At 28.4% G+C, this 24,037-nt stretch overlaps 1 protein-coding gene across 1 annotated transcript in view; it reads right to left on the bottom strand.

Annotated features, from left to right (window-relative positions):
• Nucleotides 1–23,491, bottom strand: part of LOC107453496 (reversion-inducing cysteine-rich protein with Kazal motifs) — an 83,955-nt gene extending 60,464 nt beyond the window's left edge. Inside the window, exons 1-2 of the mRNA XM_043038986.2 lie at nucleotides 23,208–23,491; nucleotides 7,967–8,019 (exon numbers count right to left, since the gene is read on the bottom strand). Coding sequence (XP_042894920.1) covers nucleotides 7,967–8,019; nucleotides 23,208–23,310 — 156 coding nt within the window. The 5' untranslated portion in view covers nucleotides 23,311–23,491. The remainder of the gene's footprint in view (nucleotides 1–7,966; nucleotides 8,020–23,207) is intronic.
• Nucleotides 23,492–24,037: the final 546 nt, after the last annotated feature.

Raw genomic sequence — 24,037 nt, forward strand, 5'->3', positions numbered from 1 at the left:
AGTTCCGGTACTTTTTACCGTGATTTGATCTGGAATTTTTCATAATGTACAATTGTCCTTCTGTGAATAAACGTAAAAAAACTATTTTCTTTAAAAAATTTTACAGAGGTTATTAGGTACAAAGTATGTATCTTTATGCATTTTTTAGTACATATTATACATCAATTTGTGCTATAAAAATATCTGACAAATTGGATAAAAAATGTTTCCGGGGAAAAATTGGCAGCTAAACAATATTGACGGACAAAAAAGCACAAATTTTAAGTCAATTATTAACATATTTTATATCAATGTTAGGCTTATGTACTGAAGAATTTTTTGCTGTCTCTTATTTACAAACTTTTACCATTCGTATACTATACAATAATTGCAAAATTTTCATTTAAATTTTTAAATTTATGCCCATTGAAAATATAGAAGGAAAAAAAGCGTCAGACAATCTTTTTTTAAAAATAATAATAATAATAGCTTGTCGAGAATGATATTTTATTTAGACTAATTCTAAGAGATTTATGTATTAAAACATTATACCTTTATCACATGTTTTCATTCTTTAACTTTGAAATTATCAGTCAATTCATTATAATTATCTTGCAAAATAAAAACACGAATACTATGTAACTTAGAACCAGGTATTGGTCACATTATTCTCATCAATACATTTTTATTCAAAACTGTTCATGATAAAAAAAATTATTTAAATTTATTAATAAATATATGTATATAACATTAAAATAAAATGATATGGACAACGAATCTGTAGAAAATGAGCCAAAAATTGAAGTAGCACGGATCAAAACCTGCCAAATTTGCAAGAAGTAAAAATTGAGTTACACATAAAAATGTGCTTGTAGAATTGTGGTATTCCTTACCAAATCTAGTAGACTTTATGAAGAAGAAAAAATTATCGAAAAAAATAAAATTAGTGTGAGATCAAATTTTAAGTCACACATAAAAATTATTTTACTTACTTTAGTACTTTACTTATTACACATAAAAATAATTTTCTTTGGGTGAAAAATACCGTTTTTTTCTTTTAAAAAAAAAATTATTTTTTTATTTTTAGGAACTCATTACAGCCTTTAAAACTCCTTTAAAAACACAAAAAACTTCGTCATTGCATTTCAAACTGCACTTTATAGGTTTTAACAATAAAAAATATATATACTCAAAAAATAAAAACATATATATCTTAAAATATATATATGCTATTAGCTTATATACATTCATACAGAGAGATCATACAGAATGGGAAATTTAATCATACCAAAGATTACACTTATAACTTCAAAGTGCTACAGAAAATCTGATAATTATTTTATATTATTCATATTAAAGACCCTGAATAGCTATTTTAGCTGTTAAATTTAAGCTTTAAGGAATTTTCTTTTCCTTAATCTACTACATATTTTTAATGTTTATTTGGGAACAAAAAATAACGCTATCATTCTAACCTATCATTTAATGTTTTCCTTGAAAGGCAAAATGAAAAAGAATAATCTGACTAATCAATCAGCAAAATGTATACGTGACATTCAAAAACATGCATCTCCTTTATGAAGTTAAGCGTGCTGTCTTTCAGAACATGGCAGATGTCAATTAGTTTGCATTTATATTGCCATTTAAGATTGGAAGTTTGCCTCGGTCGAAATGAATCCACATAAAATGCTGAACTTCATTTTTCGTCTGAATTTACCCTATGGCCAGAAATGTAATCTTAGAGACGAAAGCCGGAAGAGGAAAAAGAAAATGGCATATCGTAATTATTCCTTGGAACTAGAAGTGCTTCCATTTGAGCGTGCTTGTCTAAATTTTAATAGGCTTTTGCAAACGATTTAAATTATAGGACCTTGAACTTCTTGGAGAAACCGTACATAACTTTTATTAGAATATTATTTATTTTTGGTGAATATTGTTTTTGTTTTATACATCGGAATTAGAAGGAACAGTTTTTAAAAAATGGAATCCGGTTTGACATTTTCAAAATTGATAGTAGACATTAACAATTGCAGGGTAGATAAGAATGGCGAAATATATCTCTTTGAGAAATCTTTTCATTAATATTTATGATTAAACCAGATGATAACACTCGTAAACAAAATAATGATAATATTTAGAAATCAGAATTAACATAAGCTAATTATAACCTGATTCAAATTCTTACACTCATAAACAAAACAATGGTAACATTAAGAAATCAGAAGAAACACGAACTAATTGCATACTAATTAAAATTCCAAAAATATAGTATTTTATTTTGTAAAATAGTTCTAGTGAATGATTTCTAATTCCATTATATTTGAAATTGGAACATTTTTGTAGTTATCAAAAAGTTCTTAAAATATTTATTTGTATTATCCTGTATTTTAAAAATAAGAACTCCTTGCTCGTTACGCTAAATTATAAATTGTTATTAAATTTAATTGTAAAATCTTAATTGAGATTGTCAATTTTAAATAATTATCAACAGAAATTTAAAAGATTTATTATTATAAATTAAATTATGTAAAAATTGAAATAACTATTATTATAAGTTCTAGTCTTTATTTTTATAAAAAAAGTTAATTAATTATTATTATTATTTGCATAAAAATAAATTTATTATTTTGATTATTAAGAACAACATTATTGAAATTTTGATTATTTTTTTATAGAAAATATTGAATTAATTTATAGTCTTATAAAAACTATTCTTATTTTTCAAGAATAGTAGAAAATAGACAGATTTTTCGAGATTCCATTTTTTTTTCTGCACGACAGTATTGAATAAAATATATAAATTACAATTTTTGAAGTTGGCGAGTGTTAAAAATCCTGAGGCTGCGATGCTGTTAAAGAAGATAAGTAAAAGAGTTTCTTCTTCTTTATCTTAAAATGTAAAAATAATACCAGGATATTAAATTTTTTTAGTTTTTTTTTCTTTTCCTTTCTTATAAATAAAACAAATACATATATAAACCAACTTTTTTTTTCCATAAACAAATTTTTTTAAAGCGAATAGAACTATGCAGATGAAGAAAAGATGGCAAGAAGTGTAAAACGACATCATTCCTAGATGACAAATGTCTTAAGTCACGTGATAGTGGTATTTTAGTTCTAATATGCAACAGATTTCAATCAATCTCATGTTCTCTTCTTTGAGAAGTCTTGTTGCACTTCTATTTTTTCTTCATGCTCGGTGTTTTATAATCCCCCGCCCCCACTGTTTCAGAAAGCTAATTTATAAGATTTTCAAAAGAAAAAAAAATACACAAAGCGAGACATTCCAGGATTTCAGTAGGAGTTGTTATGATTCACGTACGACCTCTTAGTAAATTAATTAGTTTTTCGTTTTAAATAGAAGCCCGTTGTGTGTTTTNACCTAGTATTTCTTTTATTTAACTAGTATTTCGTTTCCTAGTATTTCTTTTATTTTTATTAAGTAACCTAGTATTTCTATTTAATTTAAATGACAATGGTCACGTTATCTAGAATCTCAATTTATCCGAGGGTACTGTGTTTTTTAAATGAATCAAATAAGACGTTTGCCAGTTCCGTAATCTCGCCAATGATTTTTTGAGATTTCTGCACAGAAATCTGAAAGGGGTTTTCCATTTAGGTAGATGTTCATAATTGCGTTTAACGCTTCTTGTTTAGGACCAGTACATAATATGTTTTTTTTTAAAGTTCATTGCTGAAAACCCCCTTTTAACCCCTGCAGTACTCCCAGACAGAGAAAACATCAATTCCACCATGCGCAGTACGTTGCTGTAATGTGGGCCATTTTGCTGCATTAGGTCTTTATAGATAGCTTGGGCTCGGAGGGCTGAAGTTTTCAGGTGTTCAATGATGTTAAATTTTAATGACACCCATTAAATTTATATATATTCCAACAAAAATTGAAAATGTATCACGAATATTAACGGGAAAATGGCTGTCCGTGGACGTCGGATTCGAGAAATTCGTTGCCCTCGGGGAATTTTTGACCGCCGAGGACGGGCAGACTGGTGGTTTTTCGAGCCCTGCTTACCACCATCACTGTTGAAATGCATTTCTATATTTATACATTTTTATAAGAAATACCTAAATACACTCTAAATTTTTGAAAAAACTTGTAAATTGTTGTAATATAAAAGTTTATAACTCAAATGGTAACTTAAATAATAATTTTTTTTTAAAAAGAAAATAAATAAATTTAAAAAAAAACAAACAATCTCTGGATTGCAACAAATTAAAAAGCTTATCGTACAATATCGTTCTTTTTTCTCACAAAAAATATTATTGGAGTTACGTACGTTTTTTGAAGTTAAATACAATTTCACTCAAAAAATCTTAAAATATACAGAATTTAAACGTTAATTTTAAGATATTAATTACATAAAATATGAATTCAAAAAATTCTTATTAAATATTTCTGTACTACTAATACATCTTTAATTTAGGTACTTCCAAAGTAGGAGAAAGAAATTTAAAAATAAAAGATCGAGAACGAATATACAACAATATTCATTCTTTACAGCGCAACAAATTTTGATTTTTAATTAATTTTAAAAGTTAGTCAATCAAAGGATAATTGCCATACTTTTTACCTCAACATAATAATATCGATAATTTTATATTGTTAGAGGTTTATGTGTCTAAAAATGACTTTAAGCATTAAAAAAAAAATCTAATCAGTCCAAACTCGTGCTGAGAGACCAGAATTTTACTATCGTGATATACCTATCATCAAAAATTTTAATATTTTACCATGATATTTTCTAATTTAACAACTTTATGAATTGGGGGATCATGGAGGTTAAGGTTCCACAATTTCGTGATAGTTGCATTGTCGTCACTGTTGAGCACGTACCACCTTTTCTTCATAGAAAAGCTTGTACCATCAATCTGAAGCTGAGTAAGATCGTCAAAAGGGTGGGAACGTGAGGTAAGTAATTTTAATTAAATTTTTTTTATCATCTTTATTTAATTTTCATAAGTTAAGTTATATTAGAGACCTATTCTATTCAGTACACTATCGTTCGCAACACGTAAAATACAACATCATTGCCCAATTAGAACCAAAGAAACATAGTGCACCGTATTTTAGATTCCCCATGGAATTTTTTGTTACAAAATACTAATAACTATACAATGCTGCAATCAAAAAGTTTTTGAAAATTAGTTTGGAAATATACATCTACCAGCGTTTAGAGATTTTTGATGATTATCTATATTTTTACGTAATTTACATTAAGAGGTTTTCTTTAACGGCATCCAAATATATTTCCATCAGTTTAAAGTCATCAGTTATAAGTTTTTGAAAAGTAGTTTTCTTTAATATTTTATAACCGTCGTGGAAAAGCCGACCCAATTTCGGTTTTACGACTTGATCCCAATCCAGAAGACAAGGTAACTCCTAGATTAAGTATTGGGAGAAATTTGCCTTCGAGGAGGACTTTTTTATGGAACTAACCCTCATTTTTGTTACATGGAAAGGAAAACCACGAAAATCTACCACAGTTAGCCTGACGGAAAAGGGACTCTAACTCATTTTCCGTCTACCACTAAGGATATTTTACATCAGCAGTGTGTTTGGTGCGAACCGGGTGCGGAATTCGTATAGACCGACCATTGCTGGGATTCGAACCCGGTTCATATCATTGAAAGGCGAACTCTTTATCCCTTGAGCCACCACGGCTCTTGAAAAATAGTTTGGAATTATAGATCAGTCAGTTTTTGGATTTTTGAAAAACATCTTTATTTTTGAGCAATGTACTTTAACAGATCTTATTATAACGACATCCAAATAGATTTGCATCAATTTAAACAATAATACAAGTAAATCTAAGAAAAATCTAAAAGCACCATTACTTTATTGCTTTACATTTTTGAAGATAAGAAATTAAAAAAAAATCAAAAAGTTATCAAGCGCTATTTCTCTTAATCTAATAAAGCAATGCCTTTATCTTACACTTTTTTTTTGTCAGGTATTGTCATAGTTTAATATCAAAAGTTTGTTCTGAACAGAAAAACATAGAGGAAACTAAAATAAAAAGTTTAACCTAAAATCCTAAATGGTAACTTAAAAGGCCTCTTAGAACTGAATTTTACTTAGGATTTGAATTTTACCACTAGCCTTAATGACGGAATATAAAAATGAAACGAATCTCAGAAAGGGAAGAAATCGTGCAATTCCTAAACCTTCTCATAAAGAGGATGAAGATTTCATTTTGCAGAGCGACAGAAATATCGGAGATTTTATTTATTTGCTTATTTTGGCAGAGTCTCTAAACCTCTTTCCTCGCCAAGAGATGCTTCACCACTCATTAAACCTTGAGAATTTTTCCACAACAAACACGCAACCAACCATTATAGCTTCCAACTTCATCTATCCACGGCAAGATCTTATTCTAACGTTTCGCCAACTATTTGGTTACATCTCCTGAGGAATGATGAGAAAAAATTCCCAACTTCGTTCTTCGGGAATATTTTGTGCTTTTTATTATGTTTGTTTTTGAAGTCAATGAGGTGAACTCCGTATGGGGGTGTTGGAATAAAAATAAAAGAGGAAAAATAGGAATTAGAGAGGCGACAAACCGTGAGAGGGGATGGTTAATCGTCGGACTGGAAAACTTAACTTCCGGAGAGGTCCTAGTTCTCTGGTTACCGCTTAGTACGGTGGGTGGTGTATGCTAACAACTGTTCAAAAAAGAAAAAGAAAAAAAAACTAAATAGTCTTTTTGTTCGAAATAATCGTTGGCTTTAAATTACTTTTTCCGCTGGAATGTTTTGATTAATTGATCTTCAGCATAAATACTAAGAAATTCAAACCACTTGATGGTAAAAATGTTATTTTAATATTCGAATTTATGGTAAATATCTTATTTTCGTCAATGAAAGTTCGATGTTTACATTTTTTTTTAAAATAAATTGAAAGTTTTATTTTTGAAATAATGGATGGAGGATGAAGATGAATTTGTGGATGGAAAATAATATGGATGAAGTGTTTGATAGAAAAATTATCATTATAATAATAAATGGAAATTTTTGTGGTAAAATTGTAGTTTCAATATAAGGAAAGTCTGATGGTAAAGGTTCTTATTCTAATAAGTGAAAAGTTTGATGACAAAATTATTATTTTAATAAATCAGAAGTTTGATAGTAAAATTCTTATTTAAATGAGAGAAAATTTCTTGTTTCAATAGGTAAAGCTTATGGTAAAATTGTAAAACTAATCTGTAAACTGTTAGAAATGTTATTCTAAAATTACGGAAAAATAACAGGCAGCAGTCAGTGCATCCCATTAACCGTAAAGCTTAAGCTGAATAACAGCTTTTACCTTTACGGTTATGAAAACGTTATAACTAATATGGTTATAAAACTATGACTGAAAAACTACATGTTTTTTTAAACTATTTACAACTAGTATAGTTTTAAAACGGGAAAAAAAAATTAACTGGACAATGGAGTTACTCTTTTCATCATGTAATGGGCATTGGATAGCGCAGGACACAAATTGGAGAGTGCAAGACACTGAAAATGAAAGAAAATTAGGAAATATAGTGGTGTCAACACTAGGACTCGAACCCCCGTTCTGCCGACCATGAGATTGACAGGCTAGCCCGCTCGGCTATAATATGTGTGCACCGGCAACCAACTAAGTGGCTTATTTAGGTGGACTAAGTGGTTTCATTGAGTGCGATAAATTCTGTTTTTTTTTAACCGTATTAGATGAAAACAGTTAATAAATGTTTTTTTCTCACCTATTTAAATACTATCTTATTAACGGTTATTTGATGTTTGTTTGAATATGGTAAAATGACATTTAAATAAATTGTTATATAACCATCTTTTCCTAGAAATTTCTAACAGAGTAATGTGGGTATCATTTTCAGCTCAGTAAATTCTTCTTGCCATTCCTAACTTGGGTCAGAAAGTAAGGAAACTTTGAAATAAAACTAGAAAGCTACAAGACAATGTAAGTTTTTATCAAAAAGTCTCTTACTTGTTCACAAGCGGATCTACAGGAGCCATTTGCATGACTGCAACATCGGAGACCTAAAAAATAAAAAGAATATAATGAAACTCAAACTCATAACTTGTAAAATAATAATAATTAAAAAAATTAATAAACTTAATTTTAAAAATTGAATAATTTTTAAAAATTTTTTATAAAAATTTAATGTAGATATTTTTTAAAATTATCTAACTGAAATAACAGCCATTTTTTGGTTTTTGTTAGTTATAATTAATAAGAATGTAATGAATTTTTTTTTTTTTTTACCTGGACGCCAGGGTTTTTTGTAACTTGAATATTGTGGTCACAACGGTACCGTAAGAGTGTTAAAAATGAGAAATGTTAAAGTAATGATTTAACTTTAAACCATATATTTCATATTGCGTTTAGAAATGTATAAATGCAATTCTTTCCAGTGTGGAATTTTTTCCTATGTACCATTTTTTTTTACCAAATACCACGAGAAAAAATATATTTTGTAACAAATTAAATAATGAGAATTTTCAGATATAACTCTCATGAATTAAAAAGAATAAAATCTTGCAAAAAAAAAAAGAAACGATAAAATTATTATTATAATTTTCATAATTCATATTTACGAACGATCAAAACAAGTGTCGTACACACCCCTGTGCTTCGAACAGTAATTTATTTTACCAAAGAATAAAAATCGTTTTGAAAACAAGATTTTTCTTCATCAGCATGCTAAGATATTACCATACAAAACAAATGCAGCCAATTTGTAAGGTATTTGGAAACTGATTTATTCCACTTTGGCATACAAATATTGCAAATGACTACTGCTAAATATGCTTTTAGATTCGCTCGAACATCAGAAGCAGCAAAATACAACTAAAATACCTCTCTTTTCGGGAAGCTAGCCAGGCGAGAAAATGGGTTTTTAAGAAGAACAAACATCACTTAAAAAAAGATCACAGCGTTCTACTGTCAGAGAATAATTGAATTCAAAACAGTCTTCCACATTGGTTATGTTAAGTAAGCAATTCATGGTCATTTTTATACCGTCATTGGAAACGGCATATTGCGTTTTTCTGGATGCCATTTTCTTTTTTCTTTTTTATAATGGAAAATATCATTTGAATTAGAATTGGTAATAGGGAAAAGACACGCTTTCCAATCGTTTTGTAGGATGTGTGCTATTGTATTCCAGTTATCTTATGGCAAGCTTATATACATATTCAATGTAAGAACTCCTTAAAGGTAAATAATGTTTTATGCACACGTACATGAAATGATTGTCCTACTACGATAAATATTATTTCATATAAAGTTTGTACTAAAACGTTTGCTGGCAAATATTTATTTCAATGGGACAGAAAACAATCTCACGGCCTAGTGCGATTGTTTTCTTGTAGTGGCGTCCGTTCTTTTCGAACGAAATACAGATACATAATTTTGCTATCAAAATTTGGCATAAAAGCTTGTAGTGAAACCCCGCTCAGATCTTTACAGTCGAAATAAGGTTCTTATCCTTGCAACCACAATGCATTCTGATATATCTGTAATTTTTAAACATTTTTTCCATTTACAAACTGTAAATATCTATACTTCAGCGAGAAAAAAATTATAGCGTGATAAACTTAAAAAAATCATAAAAATAGAGATAGAAGCATTTATTACTGGTTAAATGGTTAAAAATCAAACAAAATATTAGAGATCTAAGATTCCGGTTGAAATTGCTTTCAATGATACTATATTTTAAAGGTGTCTTACACATTTATTTTTCACCCATTACTGAACCACACAAATGACAAAACAGAAGAAAAAATTTATTATAAACCAAATGATGAGTATATTCCAATATTACTGTCGTGATTATCAGGTACTTGACGCATAGAAAAGAAAGTATTGAAATCTTTTCCTCTGAAAATGTTGCCATCAATAATGTGTGAAATAGACAAGAAGCGCATTGAGGTACGATTGCTAGCTTTGTCATCTAAAAAGTAAACGAATAATAGTTATTTACTATATGCGCCTGAACATTGTTTTCATGCTTCTTCAAGTCAAAGCTTCCTGATCAACGAAAGGCTTAGGCTTAAATTTATAGGTTCCTGGCAGAAGGGGTAACTGAAGCTAAGGATGAAGTTAAATGACTTCGCATTATCTGGTGTATGGCCAAAGCTTTAAGAGGACACCATAGAGTTGACTCTATGTAGCACTGTATCTATGGAGGACACCGCATCTATGGAGCAACTTTTTTTTTTCTTTCCTCCAAGCCCTGAGCATGTGCCTAGGTTATGAAAACCCTTAACCATATACCCAGGACTTGGAGCAACTCTATGGAGGACACCGTATGGCGAGAGAAACTTTTCATCGCAAATTCTGCTTCACCTCCATAACCAATTGAAAATCCTAGAGTGGGCCATGAAGTTTCAGTTACTAAAAAAAATAATTTAAAAATATCAAAATGCAAACAAATTATTGGAAGAGAACTTCCCTATTAAGTAATCCTAAGTTATCCTCTCATAATTTGTTTTCATTTTGATATTTTGAAAATTTATTTTTTCACTATTTGAAACTTCATGGCTTACTCTAGGTCTGCCTGAGCTCACTTTTTCATACTCTAAATTTTAAATTACTTATGGAGATGAAATAGAATTTGGAGTGATAAGTTTTTCCCGTTGTATAACGCCCTCTTAAAACAAACCATCTCATGTCAGTAGCGGCCACATTTTTCGAAGGAAAGTTATAAAAAGGAATAATTGTATTTTCTATTAAAAATTTTATGACTTAAATAACACCCGTAATTTTTCTCACACAAATTGCAGAATTTTTGCAATATGATAAGTACATAGAAAAGTACTCAGTAAAGTTAACACATTAATATTTACACGAGAAGTTTTTTTTTAAAAAAATCTGATGAATCATTATCGAGGTCAGTCTTAGCAAAGGTGGGATTAAAAGCATCAACACCAGTTTAATTGTCAAGATGAAATGTTGAGCTTCTTTAATATTTTGGCGCCACATTGTACAAAACAAATCATACTTGAATAACTGATACAATCATACAATTTTTACATTCTCTTAAAAAATTTAAACGCTCAAGGTAGTATTTTACGAAAAAGGAAATAATTTATAATTGTAAAAATAGCAATCAGTTCTAAATCATTGCAAAAATATACAAACTATCTAAACAAAAGTGCTTTCATTCTTAAAATTTTACCAGATGTTATTCAAAATACAGTTTTCCTGAGAAACTAGCTAAAAGGTTAATAAAATATTTACCCAAACGTCAATATTTTAAAGGGTAAAAAAAATATCATAAATGTCTGTTAGACGTTTCTGCTTTGAAAAGGAATGTTTAAGTTCAGGCTGTAGCTGAAAATATCACGGTTCATCAGTTCATTAGTTACGTGATGATGAAAACGGAAATTTTTCCCTATTTTTCCCTCCTACCGTAAACCGAAATACATAAACATTCGCAATTTGATACCGATGAAAACATAATTAATTGTTAGGTGATGAAATCAACCCGATCTCAGCGTTGAAAGCGTTAACCAATTTGTGTTGTCATCAATTGGAGTTATCTTATCTGAAGCAAATTTTTTCCACATGAGCTATCAGTCTTTCAATTAAAGATAGAAATGAATTGTCTTATTTATTTAGTGGCTATGAACTTCCACAGTTGTTTAGAAATGAATGAATTATAGTTAACACCTCTTATAAACAACATTGAGACTATCTAACAACCTTTCAACTCATTTTCCTCAATTGCTATTTTTTTTTTCTTTGTAGAAGAAAACCAACACTTTTTTTATTTAACTTTTTTTGTTGTTGCAAATTTAACAAAATTATACAATCGAATATATCAGGGTGATGAAAATATATAACCATTCAACAATTGTAATACACGTGTATTACAATTGTTGAATGGTTATATATTTTCATAAGAAAACTTTGATTTTTTTTTATTTGTTATGTCAAATATCAGACTTCGTGAGCAAAAATATATAATAGAAGTTGGCCTGTGGCAGTTTCATACCGTCCAATTTTTTTTATTTATTTGTAATGTCAAATATCACACTTTGTGAGCAAAAACATATAATAGAAGGAAAATAGAAACTAGGAAAAGTTTCACTAAAAAATGGAGTTATATAGAATAATGGCAATAGTTCAAACTCTAATCTCAATAAATATTACTGACTCAATACTGTTACTGACAATTTTAACGCTGGTTATTTTCCAGTTATGATATAAAAATTTCCCAGTTTCTTTTTGTAAAAAATTGCAACTTTTCTTGACTATTCCCTGCTTTTTAGAGTTAAAATAAATTCCCTGACAAATTCCAGGTTTTCTTTGTCTTACCTGACCCGTAAGAGACCTGTAATATAACCATGCTTTTAAGTTCTAGAAAATGAACCTCATGAACAATAAATAGATTAATGTATGAAACGTTTTTATTCTTATTTTAATAAAAATGACTTATAGGTAAAATTTTTACATTTTTGCATTAAAATAAATTTAATATATTTACTTAGCAGTTCATATTAAGCATAATATTCCTTATACATTACATAGAAAACGTGAAATAAGTGATGTCGTTTATCAATGTAATCAGGTCCACCTACAATCCACCTGTGCTTTTTAGCACAGCTAAGAGGAAAGTAAATTTAAATCAAATTTACAAAACAAAGAATTCCAAAACAAAGAAGTTACTTTGCACAACACTATATGTAAATTATTCAATGGTTTATATGAAACGAAAAGTGGTTTATATGAACGATATTTTCTCAAAAAGCGTGGAAGCGGCTGGCCGGATAATTGTATTTGCTACGAGTAGAATTTTTTTTTTTTGGACTACGGAAATTGCGTAGTAATTGAGTGATACGTAATAGTGTACAGTTTAGTTTAATTTGGACAATAATATAAATTTCTGAATATTATCTTGAGAAACTTTTGAATTTTCCTAAGTATGAAATTTGTTGTATGTGAGAAAAATAAGTTTTATAAGATATTTGAAACAACAATAAAAACTTTCCATCCCTCCCTTTCATAGATGGAGGGATGGGATACGTTTTTACAAGTTAATAATTCCTTTTCTATTATGCAAACGTATTATAATTATTTTAAATAATTTCTATTAATTATATTCCTATACTGACCATTTTTTTTTCACTTTCCGAATATGATTTTTCCATATTTTAGTAAGATGTTTGTACAACTTTTGCACAATTATCATGAATTATCTTTGACTTTATCCGAAGGGGAGTTTCCCACGTGGTAGTAAAATCTATTCACGCTTTCGTTCAGTTATCATAAATTTATGCTTATTTAAATTTTACTTCTAAGTAATGTTGGACAAAAATAATTTTAAATTAAATTTAAAAGTCAAAAACTGAAATAAAAAGCATAAACTTTTTCTATCACTACAAATAAATGATTAAAAAATAAATTTGTCAGCTGTGCCCCAAGCGTCTCTCCCCCACTATTTTTTTAAGATGCGTGAAAAATGTTTTCGTTTAACATTAGTTGTGATTAGTAATCTGACTTTTTAATACGCATGTCTTCATTATTTATTACTAAATCAAAACATGAGGAAAAGTAATTCTGCCAAATGCTGCTTATCAAAAAATTATTCAGAATATTTAAAGATAAAAAATCATGCGAGAAAAAAAATTCTGCCCAATGCTGCTAATTAAAAATATTCAGGAAATTTAAATTTAAAAAACAACTTATTAGGAAAAGAAATTCTGCCCCCTAATACTTATCAAAAAATATTCAGAAAATTTAAAAATTAAATACCATATGAGGAAAAAAAATTCTGCCCAATCTGAGGAGAAGGAATTCTGCTCAATGTTGCTTATTAAAAAATTATTCAGAAAATTTAGGAATAAAAAACCATACGAGGAAAAAGAATTATTCCCAATATTAGGAAAAAGGAGTCCTGTCCAATGCTGCTGATAAAAAAAAAAAATTCCAAAAATCTAAAAATAAAAGATCATATGCGAAAAATGAAATTCTGCCCAATATGAGGAAAATGAATTCTGCCCCCCAATGCTACTAGTTAAAAAATTATTCAGATAATTTAACAAAAAAAACCATATAAGAAAAAGGAATTCTGCCCCAATGCTGTCTATTAAAAAATTAACCAGGAAATCTAAAAATAAAAAAACCAAAAGAATTATTTATATAATATAATCTTTTGTTGTATATAAAATAATTATGTTAAAACATCTCAAACATTCCCATTAATCAATACCTTTTTTTATAAATTTATAAAGAGAGTTATAAAAGATAAAGAAGAGCAAGAACACACGGAGAACAACGAAACCTTCAGCTTAAAATTTGAATTTCGCGCTCTTTTCTTTATTATGATAAAGGGGGCGTGGTCAAAGCTTTGTTTAGTAGCAAAGGTAGCATGCAAACGAATTGGGTAGGGGAAAGCATTGACAGTTAAGAAGTTTTTAGTTGAGAGAGCTGCGCTGGAATCTTACTCTCGAACTCCAGGATCTCTCAACCAGCAGTGCGGACTGCGGAAGACTGCGTGGTGTGAGTTCGAGCGGGTATTTTGAAATTGACTGGTATTATGAATTCTATATCAAACATGTTGAAAGTGAGAGAAAAGTAAACAAAAAATTAAATGCTTAAAGGTTTTTAAATTTGTTTAGTTTATTACCAGCATCAAACAGCTGCCCCAATTCTGAGCTCACGACTATTAATGCTCAACTCCGCAGTCTTGTAATTTTGAATCCAACCCAGAAAACACCGAATTTCCTAGATTGGACATTGGGATAAACTAACCTTGGTGGAGGACTTTTTGATAGAACTAACCCGTATTTGCGTTACGTGGAGAAGAAAATCACGGAAACCTCCCACGATTAGCCGTCGGCAAGGGATTCTAATCCAGAATTTGTCTACCGATGAGGATATTTTACATCATCACTGTGGTCGATGCTTGTCGGAAGTAGAATTCGAATCAACTAGCCTGGAACCTGGGTCACCTCATTGGTAGGCGAACGCTCTATCCCCTGAGCCACCACGACTCTGCTTTTCAACTATTGAAATTTTTTTAAGGCATGGAAAAATAGTGCATTGTATATGTAATTTAGTTAAAGAAGAGATTTTATGCGAAATCGGCAGAGGCACAAAATTTTAAAATTCATTTGAGAATAACGGTGCTATTCAACCTTAAAGCCGTTAAGTGAATACAGTATTTTCTTGTCATCGTTTAAAAGGTTTTATTTCAAGAGAGAAGCAAATTTAATAAAACATAACTTCCTTAATAAGAAAAGGTAAACTAAGATTGAAATGTAAATAATTTTTAGATCCCAAACAAAAAAATTATGAATTTTGATTCGCAGACAACACTAATATAGTTTGTTAATAACCCTACATCAGACAGTAATGCCCTTAATCTTGCCAACATTGATAGTACCTACGTTGAAAACCTATGCTCTAGTTCGAGATATTTATTTATAGTAGGAAAATAAAATTTTTATAACTACATCCAGGGTCTTCCAGATGTAAAGTGACAACGTTTTATTTTCATTTAACACAACAGATTAAAAGCAATATTCATATGCAGCGAATGTGAGGCATAAACTTTCACCTTCATATCTTGTAATTTTGATTCTCACTCAAAAGACAAGGGTAATCCCAAATAAAACATTAAAGCAAACCAGCTGTATTAAGGAACAATTTGAGTATAAATAATCCATAATACTCCACGTGAAGAAAAAACATCATTTAGTTAGTTTGACGACAATGAAGCTTTAACCTATAATCCGTATAAATCGGGCAGTTTTTTTTCTTCTTTTATTTCAAACTTTGCTATTTACGTGCAATATAAAAAATTCAGTATCAAATTACAGTAAGTACGGTATGTCACGGAACAAAAACTCTGATACACTGTAATTTTTACATTAATAATTAACGTCAAATCACTGAATTAGCTCTAATTAAATAAATATTACTGTAAAAATTATGGTAAAGATTGATTTTACGGGTGATGTATCCAAAGTGCCGGTACTTTATACCGTGATTGCATCCAGGATTACGAGCTAACGAATCCGGAATTTTATACAGCGTTTAAAGAAAACATCACACGGTTAGCTTGACGGCTATTAGACTCTAACTCATAATTGGTTTATCAATCGTGATGTTCTTTTTCCTTTTTTGAGAGCTCTGTCGCTTACGTGAGCAGGCAGAGAAGTGTGCTATCGATCACAGACGGGATATAGATTTGTATCAATCTTAAATAAAAGCCTAACATTTTGTTTAAAGTAATAGCTAGAGTAAGACTTTACAACCTTAAGCTGTTATAGGAGAACAGGGTCTCTAACCCACTAACGGTTTAAAGCCCATCGAGCTTTAGATCTCAGATCAACTTGGTTGGGAACATTACCACCATCACTTCGATGATCCCGAAATTGCAGAGCATTAAGTAGATAAGTTACTAAATTAAGTTTAAGTAGATGAATTACTGCTGAAGTGATTTTTAATTGTTAAGAGTGATTATTTTTAATGAATTTCACATAACTGAATCAAATAATATATCCGGAAAGTACATATAATTAAAGAATATTTTTAAATTGAAATGCATACATAACATATACAGAAAAAAAGTAAGAAGAAAAAAAATCCTAATATTTGCAAAAAGAAAATGAACTGCAATATTTTTCAGCAGAAAACAAACATACGCTAAAAAAATATTCTTGAAACTAACAATAAATCGTGATCAAGTCAAGCTTCCGTGTGAGGTGGCAGCTCCATTTCCATTTTTTCAGACTGGAATTACAGATAAGGTTCCTCAGCCTCCCCCAAAAGGAGCTTGCTTATCACCCGTTTGGAGTCAAATCAGTAAACCAATAGGAAGATAAAACGGTGCTATCGTTCAATGTCAACCTATAACCGTAGACAGGGTGACAAACAAAGTCCCCTAGACAGGAAAAATGTATGGTCCTCAAACCAAATTTTTTTCCTTAAAGATTGTTTACATAAAATAGAGAAAGAAAAAAATATGGATCGAATATTCTACTTGTTCATTTCCTTTATTAAGAGAACAGGATATTCACTGCCCTGACTCAAGTTAATTTACTGAATATCAGAGAAGACATACAATGATTGATGCTTTTCAAATGAAATTGAGAAATGATCATTGCTTAATGATTGTTAAATAATAGTAATGATTGTTGCTTAAATGCAATTTTTAAAAAAAAGCTTTTTTCCCCATTGGGTTATGGATAGTATAATGAATGATGCATCACTCTTAATTTTTATTTCAAATTTATTGCAAAGATGCTAGCTTATGTGGTCAACATATGACAGAATATAAAAAATGGACGTTAAAGGAAAATTTTTCAACCAAACCAGTAACAGTTATCATAAGCGTAAACAAGTTTCTTTGAATTTTGAAAGAGTGATCACAATAATGAGTTTTCATTCTATATGAGAAAAAAAAATCGTACATATATGCATGTTGTCATCAGCAGTGTGTCCCCTTAGCGCAGCGCTGGTGCCTAGAAACTCAAAGTAACGATCTGACAAGGGACCAAAAATCTAGATTTTTTAAAGCAAGGAATATTTTTATGAGTATGGAAATCAATCGCATATTTTTTAAAGCAAAGAATATTTTTATAAGTACTATTTAAATCAATCGCATATTATGAAAGCATTATGTATAGGCATAAGAAACTGCTTTTGATTTAGAATTCATACTTTTCCTGTTTTCTGCGTCAGCGTTCCTCTCACAAAAATTTAAAAATAAAAAATAAAATAAAAATAAAAAAAAAAAAAAAAAATAGGGAAAAAAACTGATAATTTATGTATACTTAATAAGAGCTTTAAGTGTATCAAAAATAGACTTTGTCTTGGAAAATAATTGTTTTATAAGCAATTCATTTCATTTTAACGAATAATTGATACGAAAATTCTAGTTCTACTAGCAACAGACTTCAAATCTACTAAATTTCAATACTTATATGTTTTTTTCTACAATGTAAATGCATTATAATACCTATCAACATTTTCAGTTAATTTTTTACATTTTTTTGAGGGAAAAAAAACTGTTATAAAATTTTTTTAAAATTTTCTTTTATTCATTAATCTAAAAAAGCTTTGCATACATTTGCTGCCATATATTCATATACTTCTATTACAAATAGAACAAATTTAATTTTAATGAATACTTTCAAAAAAGGGCTGAATCATTTACAGATTTCATATCGCTCTCATCAGGAAAATGGTAAAACAATCCCCGATTTAATCCTTTTTATAAAAAAATATATTGTTGAAAGTCTGGACGAAAATAACCAAAAATTATTTGTTTATCATAGAAGTATTGAAACTTTCAAAATAAAGATACACCAGGAAAAATATATATTTGTCAAATACAAACACAAAATATTGCTTGTTTTAATGATTTTTTTTATTAGTTATAAAGGAAGCGAAGATTTTACAACTGAAACTTTCTTTGGTTATTTTTATATTTTTAGTATATCACGCAGGTTTCATAAAAGGGTATCGATTTGCGAACAATCCGGAAATACATTAAATGATCGATTGGCGTATGAGTATTATTAACATACGTTAGAAGAGAATATTTGATTATTATTATTTAATAATAATTAATTTTTATTGCAAAAATTTTAAATGATATGTAGATTTGATTTTAATTGAAATGTATGTATAAGGTTTTGTCTGAAATATACATTAAGGAAGCACATTAAAAAATTTTCTCTGAAACATCTGATAAATAAAAATATTAAAAATAAGTTACTCTTGTTTGGAATACAAAACCTCATACAAAACGAATGCAAAATCTCATACTTAAAATGCAAAGTAATGATTAAAATATAAAAATTAACAATAATTGAAATTTCCTCTATTGCTTAACATGAATCATTTTAGTAATATTAAATTTGACAAGCTTAAGTTTATATTTTCCTTCCTATAAATATTTTTTAAAGATGATTGAAAATAAAGAGACAAATTCATTTATGCTAAGGATAAAATAATAAATAAAACAGAAAAGAAAATCCCAGAAAAACTAACGGAATAATAAACATAAATAACATTTTATAAAATTCACATAAAATGTCAGTTCATAGATAAATACTCAATGCGTTCGCAGTATTCAAAATTTCATCATATTGATTTATTTAAAAAAGACGTTCTTTAAAATAGTAAGCGAAAACATCGATATCTTTAACAAAATATTACTTACTTCCAACTATGTCATAATTTGTTTAAAACCTTTTTTAACAGGTGAAAAATGCATGGATTTAAAAAAATTTCTCTTGGAAAAAATTAGACTGATTTAGCAATATTTTTTTACTGTAATGCTTATACTTAGTGTTTAAATAATTAAGGAAAAGTAATCGTTTAACTCCTCGTTTATTATTTTAAATTTGGGTTGAAAACTGAAAAGGCGCATTTTTTGCTGCATTCATTTTCATAAACACATATTTCAGGCAGTGTCCATTTTCAGATACTTGCATTTTGAGCTGTCTATTTTCGTAAATACGCATTTCGAGTGTTGGCCAGATTTAAAAACTCTCCGACGATTTTATACTGTTAAACCACTTCTAAATTCCAATAACTGTATTGTGTATTTATTCGTACATAAATAATAATCTTTTTAACACTTGTTTACTGACTCAAAATATAAAGAAGAATAGTATTATAAGAGAAAAGTGAAAAATATGAGAAGTTTCATATTAACTTCAAATTAATATTTTAATAATAAATCAAACATTTATAGTTCGAGCTCAATGGCCAGAATCAGCCAATCAGTCAGAATCAGTCCTGCTAAATTTTTAAAGCGAGTCAGCGTTTTAAAATTTAAATTTATATAACATTGCAGAAATGAAGTAAATCGCCGCTTAATGTTTTTTTATCTCCTTTTTTTGTATTGTTATCTTACAGGGACTCCTTTCCCAAGTGCTTCCAAAAAATACATCCTAAACGCATAAAAATTATTTTTTCGGTATAAATTATTATGCGTTCATTCCTTTTAAATATTTCCAATGAAAGCAGGTATTAACCGTTGAAAACACACACTATTCTTCATTTGCTACGTTAAGAAGAAAAATCAATGCTTCATTACTTCATTAAATTACTATAAACATTTTAGTAAATTATAAGAATATTTTTTTTCTTGGTATCGCATTTTATGTTTTAGCAGTTTTGGCATTTTGTATTGCTTCACTATATTTTAAGGAATTTGTTACATGTCCAAGTAAAATAAAAAGTTACAAAGCTGGGTTTTTTTTAAAGTTACTTTTGCTTACTTCTTTATACGCTTATTTATTTATTTTGGCATTTTCCATTGTGATTTTAAAGTTGACAGAATTTACGACTTTTTTAAATGTAATAAAAAGTTCTAAAACAGCATTTATTGTGGAAAGTTCAAAAGTTCTTAATATTTCATTTTATACATTTTAGTAATTTCTTAGAACCTCTCTTTTGATGTTTTCATAACTTTTTTGGGAATTTGTATAAATTTTTAAATATTACATTTCCGATCTTTTTAAATGAATCAAAAAGTTTTGAGACGGGTTTCTTTCTCTTTTATAATTTCTAGAAAGCTAATTTTATATATCAATAAATTTTTAGCATTCCGCTTTTTGTCTCTAAATTTTACAGAATTTTTAAAGTTTCCAAAAGAGTTTTTTTATTCTTTTTTAATTTTCCAAGCATATTTTATGATATTTGATGTACAAGTCTTCTTTGAAAACTATTGCTTGTAACATTTGTTTTTACCCTTCAATTTACTAATTTGTGCAAAATATTATTGATTTAAATTTGTAAGCTACATTGCATTATCATATCAAGTGCAAAGACCTCTCTTTCGAAAGTCAGATTAGTCTTTTGACTTAATACTATTTTGTCAATCTTATCTTCTATAAGTTATCGTTACTTTAGAATGTTCTTTGATTTCCTAGCATGGAGTAAAAAACAAAATTAAAAAACTTCTAAACATCTCACTACTTTCTAAGACATGTTATATACAAGCTCACACACAATATGAAAGCGTATCTGAAGATACCTAAATAAGTTATATGTTTGTTTTTTATGAAAACCATATGATTCACTTCGAAAATGTATAAAAAGGAAAACAATGTGTTCATAGACTTCATAGGTAATAAATTATAGGTTTATAAATTCCTTATTTATTTACACGCCAGAGATCTTATTTGAGATCTCGCCAGAGATCTTTATTAGAGACCTTATTTATTTATCACGCCAGAGGACGTCTTTATTTCATATTTTTAAAACTAAAACTCTTTGAAAAGAAATTTCTTGTGTTTTTTCCTCACAAAAACAGAACCTTAATTTCCGTCATTCATAAAACTATGATTAATTTTTTTACAATTTCACAAAAACGGAACTTTTTCAAGAAACCTAGAATAACTATTTCAAACTGATTCGCTTATTCAAAATATATACTAGTGAACTTAGTTACTTATCTGTTCTCTTTTTCCTCATTATAGTCATTTATTAACTTATTCATTCCTTATAGCAATAACTATCATCTTGCAAAAATAGCAAAAGATAAAATAAATAAAAAAGCGAAAGAGTGTAAAATAATAAATAACGTTTACCCAAGCAAACTACTTAAACGTAATTATATCATTAATTTTATTATTATTATTATGAGCACAATCTGTATAATTGAAGGAATTATTCAGAATACTAGTGACAAACCTTTCAAGTCCCCCATAAAAAGAAACCTTAAATAAATATTATCTGAATAAAAATCTTACCACAAAAAATGAGTTCTTCGCAATTTTAAATCCTTTGATGAAGATTCAGTAACTAACATCCCAGAATAGGAAATACTCTAAGTGCTGGAGGTTCTTCATTAATCTGAATTTTTATGATAACTTTACTTAAACGTTGAAAATTTTATCTATTTAAATATGCTTTTACGCTGTTAAAGGTAAAAAAAATGTTGATTCGTAATATGTAAAAAATAAATATTTAATTTATTTGCGGAAAATGGTATTATCAACTTACTTTGATTACTCTGAATAAACTTATTAACTACACACAAATTTATTCTCACTTATGAATCGTAAAAATGATCATAAATTAATTTAAACCTATAATCCAAAGATTGTTTACATTTTTTAGACGGGGGCCAACCTCAAACGGCGAAGTTTATTTAGGAATGGAATTCAAACTTTTTAAAAAAAAAAAGTATCAAGGTAGCATATGTTTTTAAGCAAGGGGGATTTTATTAGCCTAAAACTTCCTAAATATATTTGCTGTTTTTAATCTTCAGACTTTTTTTAATTACAAAAAACTTATCAATGATTTTTCTTTTTTGCATATAAGTTTTGAAGGTTTTCGTCTTTTTCTACTTTTTAAAAGTTAATTTTTTTTGAGAGAGGGTGACATTATTATTATTATGTGAACAATCTGTAATCGTACTAATTAATCTGAATATTGCGTAATTTTAGTTTAATTACGTAATTTTAGTCTTAATTTTTTAGAAAGTTTTAGTATTTGTCTTATCTATCGATTTGAGTAAAAGGTATAGCTATATTTTGACAGTGCTCAAATGCAATATAAAACATCAAAAAACATTATCATTTCTTTTTTTTTTTCTTTTTTTTTTTTAATATTGAAAATAGTGCGAGAAGCAGTTAAGAGTAGAAACAATTTTTGCAATAATTTCTTCTAACTCGATTTTTTTTAAATCGCGGATTTTAATTTTTTTGCTCATTTTCTAAATGTTAGTCTTTTGATAAAAAAGAAGAAAAAAATGCTAGTTATTTTTTTATGGTTAAAATGATTTAACAACACATAAATATTAACACAAAAATATTTAACAACGCATAAAAATTAAAATTTCATTTATCACAAATGTTAAAATGAAAATATATATATATATATTGTTAAATTATTCCAATCTTGTCAAGAATAATTTCTTTAAAAAAAAATTTTAAGTATATGCATTTTTTACCTGTTGAAAATGTTTTAAGCATGTAAAATCCATTTTTAATTTTTTTTTTAAAAATAAGAGATCATCGCGTAATTCAAAAGTTATTTTTTTATGTAAGTTTTTTTTTCAAGTCTATAAAATAATAACAACTGTGTAAAAAAGCATTTAAAATAAAATTTTAAAAATTATTATTTTAGCTAAGCTCATAAGAACATTGACATCCAACAAAAATAGCAGATCTCTTAATTCAATAAGTTATTTTTTCATTGTTCAAAAATTCGAAAGAATAAATAAATTAATTGACGGAGAGGCACTCACTCGCCGCGTGCGCCATCCACGAAATGTCCAGCAATCCAATGACAATAATAGCGGTCAAGATGCGATGACCATAACAAGTAGAGTGCCAACTCTTCTCCCTCATTGCAGGAATAGAAAGAAGAAAAACTGTAATCAGCTCATTTTCATCGCATCTTTCCAGAAGTCAGCATAGAACGGCATGTGTTTCAGAAACCATACATGCTCTCACTTTTACTAGAGAGACTCGTAGAAATTTTTGTTTTTATTTTTTCGCTTTTCTCTTTACGAAGAGGTTGCCGTAATTCTGCGAAATCGCATGCGGAATGAGTTTTTCTCTTGAATTCGCCAATGTGATGATCGTGTGTCGCCAAATGAGGCGGTGATAGCCTCTTTCATTATTTTGTTGTTATAAGAATCTTTTCTAAATTTTTTTTGTGTATGTTTTGAAGTGATTATTCCTTTTAATCCATGTAACAAGGCTTTATTTTATTTAAATATATACATTATCTGTAAAAACCATTTTGAATATTAGTTGCAGTAGTACTAACAATAACTTCTATACTGACAATAATTGTTTCGAGTTTTTAAATTGTAGATAATTGCTTGAAACTGAATTAGTACGATCACGAACTGCGGTATTATATAGAAGGCAATTTTGGGATTTTATTTTTATAAGAAAATTTCAATTGTAAATAATAGTCGTTAAAATATGACAACTGGCATCTTTTATAGATGTAATTAGATGTTTTACAGAATTCATCAATAGGACGCCTGAAACTAACATCGGATTATTTTATACAATCGAAATAACTATAAATAACTAAATCCCAATCATCTTTAGGTAAAATAAC

The sequence above is a fragment of the Parasteatoda tepidariorum genome, chromosome 2 (assembly GCF_043381705.1).
Source record: "Parasteatoda tepidariorum isolate YZ-2023 chromosome 2, CAS_Ptep_4.0, whole genome shotgun sequence".
NCBI classification, from domain to species: domain Eukaryota; kingdom Metazoa; phylum Arthropoda; class Arachnida; order Araneae; family Theridiidae; genus Parasteatoda; species Parasteatoda tepidariorum.